We start from the raw sequence: 11955 nt of genomic DNA on the forward strand, positions 1-11955 counted from the left end.
AATTTACCTCTCACTCTCTCGCTCTTGGGTCCATTTTGAAACCCGTACGGTGAGCGTGGGAAAACGCATCCGAAGAGACTTCGCTTTGCCAGTCGGGGCCTAGAGCGCGAGAGTATGGGCGAGCGAATGTGCATAATAATAACATCTTGCCGAGGTAAACCCAACCCAGTTTGACCGCAGAGAAGCGGAACCTCTTAGGCCACGCGGAGTGGGTTTTGTTTTTATGTGTGTTTTTTGTTTTCATGCGACTTTTTTGCGCTGCCGAAGGAGTGAAAATGAAAGGAACAATTCACCACGCTGGGAAAGCAAATGAACGGGAGTCGGAAGGGGTGAAATTTTGCGGGGACGGGAGGATAGCTGAAGGAAGGCGACTGCAGCTTGGCTTGTACGGTATTGATTTTCTGCAATTAAGTTTAGAGTTAGCCGGTGCTTGCGGAGGCAAATCTTTGTCTTAGGTTGAGCTGCGAGTTCATTTAAAAATATGTAGATAATCAACAGATTTTTACGTTTTTACATTACGTTAACGTAAAGTATATACGAGAGTACATATCAGTTTCAAGATACGAGACTATATATAAGTTTTAGGATCACTTCGAGATTTCAGTAGAAGAAATTTTTCTTCAATAGAAAATACAACAGATGTTTCGGTGGATTAGAAAATCATTTGTGAACTTGTTTTCGAATAATTCAGCTTCCCAATTTGGAAACCTTGCGTAAACTTGAATTTGCTCAAACAAATTTATATTCCTCAAACTAAGAAAAAAATGTGGAGAGCGTTTGTGTAGACCACAATTTTCATCGTGTTTTTTCTCAGAATGCAATTCTTGAGTACGGTAACATCAGTTACAGAAATTGCTAGTAACTCAATCAAAGAAATAGTTATCGGTTTCCGTTATACTCTACTAAATTTCTTCGCTACAAGTGAAGAACATTTATGTCTATTTAGCGGCTCGGGGTAGAAGAGTTTAATATTTAGAACAATTCTAGGGTTTGCAATATTCCCAAGAAATGATTTCCCGGGAAACGGGAATAAAAAATCTCATTTCCGGGGAATTCCCGGAAACCGGGAATGATAAATGTGCGGCCTTTTTGGGCAAAATATTTCTTAGGGATAATATATATCGTCGGTTTCGTGCAACTTGCAACTCAAGATATTGCATTTTTGAATTCTTGATGACAAACGATGCCAAAAACTGTAAATTTTTCTACCACGAAACCCCGTTTCAAAACTCACACTAAATCAACAGTTATGGGCAGGTACTTCTTGTAACACAAATCTTGTACAACGTACTCATAAAATTTGCATAATAGACCCAAAAACGTTGAATCAGGATTGGAAATATTAAGCTTTAAAGTTCTCTTGAAAATTAAAAATTAAATTTTCGACGCTAACTATCAATCGCTATTTTCTCGAAACTATGATTTCTGAGTTGTGCCAGTGTTGCACGAAACCGACGATATGCTATGTTATTACACCATAGAAAATATTTGCTTAGGATTCCGTGTAAGAATTTGGATTGATTGACTGGAACGTTATTCCACCATTAGCTAGACGGACCGGAAGGAAACAATAGAATATTGAAAATCATAGTTCAATACGACTCAAAAAAGGTCAGTTTTAAAGAATTCGCATGCCTACGTAGTTATTCTGCAAAGACGACTTTAACGATGAAATCGCTGCCACGACCCTGACTTTGAGTTCATTAAATTATTTATAAAAGGTCCCATTGATTTACGGACTTCAAAATTTTTTTGGTCAATTTACAGGTATCGAAAATTTTATCATTTAAAAAAATTCAAAGGCATTAAATAAACCAAATAATGGCCTGATTTTTCGTTTACTGAAAAAGAAAGTAAATATTTTTGACAAATAATTGAAGCAAATTATATGTAAATACAAGGCGAGCAAATATTGACCGTCATTTCAAGCAAATGTTCGCTTTGTGTAATGCCCATTTTAGAGCTGCTACACAGTTTGACGACATCAGTTTCGTGTTTGATAGGGTATGTAGTTTTATTGCACTGTTGCATAGAAAAATATAGTAAATATTGCAGAATTTCGGGAATCCCGGGATCCCGGGAATCAATATTTCTGTTCCCGGGATCCGGGAATCCCGGGGAAAGGTATTTCCCGGGAAATCGTTCCCGGGAATGCGAACCCTAATATTTTAGTAGTTTACGTGTGGATGGCAAGTTTGTTGGTAAGGGAAAGGGTGGATTTTTTGTTGATGAGAAGATAGAGGGATTTGATGAGTATATTGCACTTGATAATTGTTTCCTCTACGTGAGAACAAAAAGCCGAGGTAGAAAACCTCACTCGACCATTCAATAGAAATATTACCGACAGGCGGATAAGCCCAGTGGATTTTGAATGCGGAAATATAATGACCTGGGCCTTCGCTATTGAAATAGTCGGACAGAACATCTAGGCCCTCCTGTAGTCTACGCGTCAGAGCTCTAAACACTCGACCCTTGTAGATAATGAAAATGTCGTCTGCGCTGCCATGAGATGACAAAGTGACGTAAAGACCATTTTCTCAAATATGGGTTTTTCATGCCAATTTGTTCATTATTCGAAGACCTATTTTTTGGTGTCTTCCGTTTCGTTGTTACTTATTCGTACGTTGTATAAAATAAAATTAAAAAAACGTAGGCACCCATTTCAATACAAAAGTGGCGAGAAATTCATTCGTTTTTGGGCGGTACTAAAAAACTGATCACTTGGATCTACGACACAATGTCACATCACGGCAGTGCGGGCATAGACAGAATTCCTCCACCCGGAAGGGGAGGAGCACCTTAGGTATAAATGTTGAACAGGATAAAACCAAGAGGGCTACCTTTTGGAACCATCGTATTTCCGTTAAACGTATCAGAGGAAGTGTTGTTGAGAAAGACCTGGAATGACTGACAGATAATTCTTAATAATCTTCACGAGGAGGATCGCAAAAGTTTAATCGCTGCAGCTTGAACACCAGACCATCATGCCAGATATTAGCGTACGTCGTTGATAACTCACTTATTCCGTCTTAAGATGAGTTGGTGAACGGTGGAGTGACCCTGCCGAAACCCGAATTGCTCTGGGAGGAAGATGTTATTTTGGTTTACGAACTCCAGTAGACGGTTGAAAATCAGCTTTTCGAACCTCTTCGAGATGGATGATAAAAGTCTGATAGGGCGTGAGATTTTAGTACTGCTAGAGTCTTTACCCGGTTTGTGAATGGAGAAATAGCTAAGCTCCAGACAGTTATTAAAGACCGCTGCCAGGTGTTCGAAAAAGTCTCGACTAAAATTTTTCAACTCAAGATGGAGGACTCCATCGATCCCCAGTGACTTCCATGTTGTTAGTGCGCTTGATGGTAGCTATCACATCATCAGTAGATGTTCTAGATTCATCGGGAACGACTGAGAAAAGATCGGTAACTCTAGTGATTACTTCCTTGACGGCAAGCTCGCGCGGGCTAACCATGTTGTGGCCCAGATTGTGTAAGTTGACATCATGCTGACCAAGTGCATTGGCTCTTTCAGCTGGTGTTACGAGTAAATGGCCGGGAATTGGTATTGGGAGTGGAAATGGGTCTGGATTTGTTTTCTAAAATTTCGGTAAGTTTCCAGAACGGCTTTGCACGGACTGGGAGAGAGTGAAGCTGTTGAGAAAAGCCTTGTTTCTGAAATCCACCAACCGAACTTTGATCGTTTTGTTGAGACGATTGAACTTGGTCTGGAGAGGTGAGGCAGACCAGAATGACGTCTTATGGTGTTACGGAGTTGAACGTATCGTTCGTTGTGTTGTCTAGGTCCACAGAGTTACTCACCAGTATGAAAGCGGGCACGTGTCGATCCCGCATCTGAAATATCGCCACATTGATGGACTGTAGACACTGGTAAATGTGCTCTGTAGACTCCAGTTGGACGCAGTAATTGATTGCGTTGTCCACGCACCACTAGAACCGCGTCCAATCCACACGATGGAAGTTACATTGGAGAGCTTGGAACTAGTTAGCAGAGGATTCAACTTCGACTACCACTGAGAAGAGGTCTGAGCTGAATTTCTAGAGGACAGCCGGGTTAGTGATATTGCCCATACTGTAGATAAACAGGTCTATGATCGATGATGAAGTGTCCCTACCGCCGAGTCTGTTTAATGATGTCGCTTTTTAGGTCCGTTACCGGCCCGACTCTTGTATAGGCTTGCTTGAGACAATAGGCTGCGATGATAGTAATGGAACCGACTCCAGTGGTTACTTCCAACTCTACGGCCTCTATGATGTTGACTCGGTAACAGATAGGTGCTTATTTCACGCTGAAGAGCAATAGCCACACCCTCTCCGAAAAAAAAACGTGTTTGGTCCAGCTGTACAAACCGTAATTCGAAAAGGAAACGTTCACCTAAGGTTTGATGATACTTACCTTACCTTACCAGTCAGCTTCAGGCCGAAGTGTGCCTTTCTGTTCGAAGAAGGCGTCCCCATTCAATTCGGTCCATTGCTGCAGCTCGTCAGTTATGTCGTTTACGAAGGTCGCGCAGGTTGTATTCCACTTAACCGAGCCATCTTGCTCGCAGCGCACCTCGTCGCCTCGTTTCAGTCGAGTCGTTATCAAGAACCATTCTGACCTGGTTGTCATCCGACATCCTTACGACATCCACAGTCCACCGTAGTCTCGTGATTTTCGCTGTTTGAACTAGTAGTAGTTTTCCCAGCAGCTGATGCAACTCGTGGTTCATCCACCTCAGCCATTATCCATATTTTATCTGCACTTCAGCACAGATGGTACGCAGCACCTTTCATTCAGAAACCCCAAGGACGCGTTGGTCCTCCACGAACATGGTCCAAGTTTCGTGGACCCAGAGAATTACCGATTCGATCGGTGTTTTGTAGATGGTCAACTTCTTGCGGCGGCGGATTTGATTCGAGCGGAGCGTCCTCCGGAGTCCAAAGTATACCCGATTTCCTGCCATAAAGCGTAGACGAATTTCTCTTCTAGTATCATTGTCAGCAGTCACCAGTGAGCCCAGTTACACGAACTCCTCTACCACCTCGATTTCATCACCGCTAACATGAATTTGTGATAGGACGTTGATACTGTCTTCTCTAAAACCTCTTCCTCTCATGTACTTAGTCTTCGATGTGTTTATGGCCTGTCCAATTCGTCCGGCTTCAGCCTTCAGTCTGATGTACGTCTCCGTCATCTTCTCAAGAGTTGGTGCTACAATATCAATGTCATCGGCGAAGCCAAAGAGCGTATCACCCCTCCCGAAGCGATGTTGAATAGCAAGCACGATAATCCATCACACGGTGCTCCCACAGACCGTTATTATAAAAAAATGCACTAAAGAATCTGAGTACAGCATTCGATTCGTTATGACTTCCAGAATCTTTGGTCAAAATTTTAAAATCATCGTACGGTACATTTTTGAGTAATGCCCTTTTGGAGGTCGAAAAGTACAAAAAAGTGATAGAAAAACGACGAAATATCTATTGTAAAGCACGTATTTCAACCACGGTTCTAGAGGAGACAGTATCAACGTCTTATCACGAATTCATGTTAGCGGTGATGAAATCGAGGTGGTAGAGGAGTTCGTGAAACTGGGCTCACTGGTGACTGCTGACAATGTAGTCGATGAAAAGGACGAACACAAGGTAATCTATTACATCCCACACTCCTGTGTGGTGAAGCCAGAGTCAACCACCACTAGATTAAGGGGTTATATACCTTTTGGGCCGAGAAAAATGAGGGAAGTTTGAATCTATTTTTAAGTGCATAGCACTATTTTCATTGCATCAAAGGGATATTTTTCTGAAAGTACAGTTTATCAACAACAAAAAAATACGTTTTATTTTGAGATATACCAATTATTACTGGAGTAATGGCCGTTTCCCCGAAACGCTATTTTTTTGCAGAGGCTTGCGGTGATCCTGATAGAGATTCAGCGGGTCAACCGAAATCAAGAAACTCATATTATTTCATTAGTTTAGAAGTGTGCCGGGTCCTTGAACGATCGCTTTTATGAGTATTTTGTTTTCAGAGCAAATGGGAACATTTTTCCCAAAAAATGCACGTTTTGAGCGCTAAAAATTGCATTAAAATTTTTTTGCGGCAAAATGTAACTGTATGTTTCGAAAAGCGATCGTTCAAGAACCGGCGAATTTAATAAAATTAAAAAAAAAAAGATGAAGGAAATCGGTTCAGTAGTTTTCCCGCAATCAAGATCACGGCAGTCATTTTTCGGAAATCACTATTCCGAGATAATCGCGTGTAAAGTTTCTAGTTTAGCTTATGCGGCCGTGGCGAGGCGCGCTGCAAATCGCTCTAACTTTCTTCCTATTGCTCAGATCTTTATGAAAATTTGTGAAAATATTCTCAAGATGTTGTATTTGAAGATAATACAATAAATTTTTTTTTCGGTTTTTTGAAAACTAAAAAGGTATATAACCCCTTAAGAGTGGTCTTCGACGCGAGTGCCAAGACCACTTCTAGAAAATCTCTGAACGACGTGCAGGCAGTTGGTCCAGTCATACAGCGAGATCAATTTGATCTCTCGCTTGAATTCAGAGGTGAAGACCACGTGCTCAGTGCGGATATTGCCAAAATGTATCGGCAAATACTAGTGCATGACGACGACACATGGATGCAATGCATTCGGTATCGATTTAACAAAGGGGAAAAGATAAAAACATATCGACTGAAGACTGTTACATATGGTGAAGGTGCCTCTTCTTTCCTAGCATGCCGAGCACTGTTCCAAGTAGGAGAAGAGCAAAAGGAAACAAACGCAGAAATATACAACATCATTCAAAAATCATTCTATGTGGATAATCTGCAGATGGGAGCAGAAACCACAGAAAAACTCGTGGATATCAGAAGTAAGACTAAAGCCGCCTTATTGCAGAGAGGATTCCCTCTGAGAAAATGGGCGTCCAACAGCAAAGACGTACTATCCGGAATTCCGAAGGAATACTTGGAATCCACAGTGCGCATAGGCGAACGGGAAATGGTGAAAACTTTGGGATTGAATTGGGCACCAGAGAATGACACCTTCATATTTGAAGTGGTAGAGACACATGACGCGAGAGCCGTCTCAATGACTAAGAGGCGTTTGGCATCAGAAGTCCTACGCCTTTACGATCCTCTAGGATTAATGCAGCCTGTAATTGTGGCAGCAAAAATACGACTTCAACAATTGTGAAAGCTGCCGGTACACTGGGATGACGAAATTCCGACTGCTATGACAATGCAGTGGAACGCCATAAAAAAGGAATTACCTCGACTTCAGGAAATTGAATTTCCCAGGCAAGCAATTCCAAGTAAACCACATCTTTCGGAATTGCATGGATTTCGGACGTCTCCACCAAGGCTTACGGTGCGTGTATCTACTGTCGTAGTATCCTACAAGTGGAAGTGCAAACACACAAATACTGTGCGCTAAATCAAGAGTAGCGCCGATGAAGGAAATCTCCCTGCCACGCTTGGAACTTCAGGGAGCACTACTACTGGCTGAGCTCGCTCAAAGGGTTAAAACTATATTCGGAGGTCGAATTACATCAGAACACTTCTGGTGCGACTCACAGGTCGCACTTACATGGATAAAATCACCAGCATTAAGATGGAAGGTATTTATCACGAATCGAATCAGGAAAATTCAACATCTGACTAAAATGCAAAATTGGCACTATGTCAAATCAGCCAGCAACCCTGCTGATCTCGTTTCGCGAGGAGTCACGGTGGGACAGCTCCTCGGCTGCAAGCGGGATTTGTGGTTGCACGGTCCGAAGTTCATGCAAAGCGGCAACTACCCCCAGAATCAATTTGAAGAGAGCATCGAAGCACTAGAAGAAAGAGTGCAAGAAGTTTATATAATGACAATCAATGCCGGGCCAATAAAGGACCTTGTAACACAATACAAGTTTCACAATTCCTTTACGAAAACGCGCCGATGATTTGCGTTAATCAAAAGGATTCTTAACAATTTCAAAGCCAAATCGAAAAAGTTGAGAGCAAAGGGCATAATAACGGAACACAAATCAGGACTATTCACAATTGAGGAATTGGAGGAAGCAACGAAATCAATCCTTCACATCATGCAACAAAGCGCATATCCCGCCGAGCTAGAGGCGATTAAAAGCGGTAAGGATGTCAAGGAAGGACCATTCGAGCACCTGAACCTCACACTACAGAATGAATTACTACACGTGTCGGGAAGGTTAAGTTTAGCTGAGTTACCACATACTCACAAAAATCCTATACTGATACCTAAGTCACATCCTTTCTCGAAGATAATTATAAAACACATTCACGAAAAAAATCATCATTGTGGACTGGAATTAGTCATAAGCGAGTTCCGTCGCACCTACTGGATGCCGAATCTCCGAAACATAACTGGAGGCGTAATGAGAAAATGTCTAAAATGCGCTCGTGCAAGGCCCAGGCGAATGCAGCAACATATGGGAGCACTTCCATGGGCACGAGTCAATCCATCGTCCGCGTTCACCCACACTGGAGTGGATCTCTGTGGACCATTTGTGGGCCTTCTTAACTACAAATCGAAAACAAAAACTACTGCATATGCTTGCATCTTTATCTGCGTCTCCACAAAGGCTGTGCATATAGAAGTAGTGGAGAATCAGTCAACCAATGCATTTACATCGCCACTTCTAAGATTTACGTCAGTACGAGGAACACCGTCCACGATTTACTCAGATAATGGTCGCAATTTCGTGGGGGCAAGCAGAGAGCTCGCCGAATTGCGAAAGGTCTACAACAACCAAATATTTCAAAACAAGCTTAGTTTAATGGCGGAACAAGGTATGAAGTTCTCATTTATACCTTTATAGTCCTAACTTTAGAGGGCTCTGGGAATCTAACATCAAAACGGCAAAACGGCCATTCACTGGGGCCGCTAGAGGGGCACATTTCAACTTACTAGAGTTACAAACGCTCTTCTATCAGATCTCAGCCATAATAAATAGCAGACCACTGACGGCAATGCTAACCCAACCAGACTCACCGCAACCTTTAACCCCCGGACATTTCTTGATTGGAAGGCCAATGACTGCCGTGCCAATCCCGACCCAAGCAGGCGAAGGTGGAAACTTGGAGACGAGATGGAAAAGCTTTCAAAATCAACTTGAGCAATTCTGGGCTAGGTGGAGAAATGAATACCTTCATGAACTACGCAACTTTGCCAAGTGGACTAGAAAGAATCCAAACGTCAAGATAGGGCAAATCGTGCCTATAGGAGACGACAACGTGCCTACGGCAAAATGGCCCAACGGCATAGTCACACAAATATTTGCTGGTGCGGACGGCATCGTGCGCGTTGCATCAGTACGCAAGGCTTCAGGTGTATATAAGCGAAATGTACGAAACCTTGCTCCATTACCAATCGCGAGCCCAGAAGAGGAACCAAGCAATGAACACAGTCCCGATAAGGGAGCATCTGAGAAATCTACAAGCGAACAGCTGCAAGCGTCTCAGCAATGAATGGACACGCAAGGGCCTACACAGGAATTAGAAAATGACCCTCCTCCCAAGGCAACCGATGCCATTTGGGACGGCAGGCTACGCCCTCGTCCCAAAGGGGGGAGAAAATGGTAGCCATTGGGTGAGCCGGGAAATATGGTGCGATCAACACGTCAGTCAATAAATGGAACACATAGTCAGCACTTAATGTGCTATTTGGTGGTTGGTGCAACCAAGTCACCAGTCAGGAAAAAGAGTCAGCACTTAATATGCTAATTGGTGGTAGCATGAAGTGCCACGGACTCAATAATACACCGACTCATCAAAAGTGATGCTTCAGCGCAACCGCAAACGAAGCCGCATCGCAACCAAGCAGCAAGCAACGTGGAGTTACTTTGTCGACGACCGTCATCGGACACCAGAGAATTGCCTGGCGATGGCGCAGAAACTGGAGGGTGCAGCTAGGAGGCTGCGCCAGCAGCAGAACGTAAGCTCTGTGCAGAACGTTTGAAAATAAAGGAGTTAGTTCTAACTCAAAGTCTGATGTGGTAAGCCACGTTTTTAACTCTTAGCTTATCACCTCCTTATAGCCATATCGGGTTCGTGCCGATTTGGCAGTCGTACTGGTTCGAGTTTTTATATCGAACCACCATCGGCCATTTCCTCTTAACACCAGCTGAAAGAGCCAATGCACTTGGTCAGCATGATGTCAACTTACACAATCCGGGCCACGACGTGGTTAGCCCACACGAGCTTGCCGTCCAGTAAATCACTAGAGTTACCGATCTTTTCTCAGTCGTTCCAGATGAATCTAGAACATCTACTGGTGAGGTGATAGCTGCCATCAAGCGCACCAAGAACATGGGGGCCACAGGGGATCGATGGATTCCTCAACCTTGAGTTGAAAAACTTGAGTAGAGATTTTTTCGAACACCTGACAGCGGGTTTTAATACCTGTCTGGAGTTTAGCTATTTCTCCATTCACAAACCCGGTAAAGACTCTACCAGTACTAAAATCTCTCGTCCCATCAGCCTTTTATCATCCATCTCGAAGGTGTTCGAAAAGCTGTTTCTCAAACGTTTACATGGAGTTCGTAAACCAAAATAATATCTTCCTCCCAGAGCAGTTCGGGTTTGGACAGGGTGATTCCACCGTTCACCAACTCACTAGAGTCACTAGAATCTTGAGGCGGAATAAGTGAGTAATCAATGACGTTTGATAATATCTGGCATGATGGTCTGGTGTTCAAGCTGCAGCGATTAAACTTTTGCGATCTTCCCTGCGAAGATTACTATCTGTCGGTCGTTCCAGGTCTTTCTCAACAACACTTCCTCTGATACGTTTAACGGAAATACTGTGGTTCCAAAGGGTAGCGCTCTTGGTTTTATTCTGTTCAGCATTTACACCTAAGGTGCTCCTTCCCTTCCGGGTGGTGGTATTTTGTCTATGCCCGCAGACGACATTGTCATTATCTACAAGGGTCCAGTGTTTAGAGCTCTGACGCGTAGACTACAGGAGGGCCTAGATGTTTTGTCCGACTATCTCAATAGCTAAGGTCCAGGTCATTATATTTCCGCATTCAAAATCAACTAGACTTATCCGCCTGTTGTTAACACTTCCATTGAATGGTCGAGTGAGGTTTTCTACCTTGGTCTCTCCCTGAACCAAAAGCTTTTTGTTCACACGTAGGGGAAACAGTTATCAAGTGCAATATACTCATCAAACCCCTCAATCCTCTCATCAATAGAAAATCCACCCTTACCCTTACGAACAAACTTGCCATCCACAAGAAAATTATTTTACCAGTCTTTGAATACGCTTTGCCTGTCTGAGAGGCTTGCGCCAAACCCCACCATTTGAAACTCTAGATTGTCCAGAACAAAAACCTTTGGATGATTCTGGATAGTCATCCGAGGACCCAGAACTCCGAGGTCCATCGCCTGGCTGAGCTTTAGGTGCTAGAGGATCGGGGAACAACATCCCTGGCTAGATTCAGAGAGCTCTACGCCAGGTTACCTCACCAGATCATCCTTAATTTTAATTTAGTGACTCGTAGTTAGGCAGGTTATCAAATTTATTTTTTCAATTTTAATTAAAATCCAGTCAAGCAAAAGCAAGGAAGTAAAAAATTAAAATTGGTTTCAGATAGTGAGTATTATGATCGTATGCTTTTATAAAGCAGTTTTGCTTCCGAAGTGCTAATAATGCTTACTTCATTTAGAGCCCGGAACATATGCCAATGGTAAAAGTTCATAGAGTTGATATCTCGGAGTTTGTTTGACTCAGATAAAATGTAAGGTAATAAAAATAAAGGTATTTTATTGTAATTTCAGAAAAACTTTAAACAAATTTTCCTGTCAGGCGTCGAATAAAATCGCGAACTTTCTTTGGAATTCGCGCCATCATTTTTTCACACATACACACACACCTGGTCCACCTCAACGGCACCTTTCCAGTCTAATCCAGTTTAAACGGAATGTACGGTACGGATT

The 11955-nt window shown here is 42.9% G+C and overlaps 1 protein-coding gene across 1 annotated transcript; it reads left to right on the plus strand.

Annotated features, from left to right (window-relative positions):
- The first annotated feature begins 6592 nt into the window (after window positions 1–6592).
- LOC129716722 (uncharacterized) lies at window positions 6593–7189 on the plus strand. The gene has a single exon (XM_055666560.1). It carries the CDS (start codon window positions 6593–6595, stop codon window positions 7187–7189), a length of 597 nt encoding a protein of 198 aa, XP_055522535.1.
- The last annotated feature ends 4766 nt before the right edge of the window (window positions 7190–11955 follow it).

This window comes from Wyeomyia smithii, chromosome 1 (genome assembly GCF_029784165.1).
Source record: "Wyeomyia smithii strain HCP4-BCI-WySm-NY-G18 chromosome 1, ASM2978416v1, whole genome shotgun sequence".
Lineage (NCBI taxonomy): Eukaryota > Metazoa > Arthropoda > Insecta > Diptera > Culicidae > Wyeomyia > Wyeomyia smithii.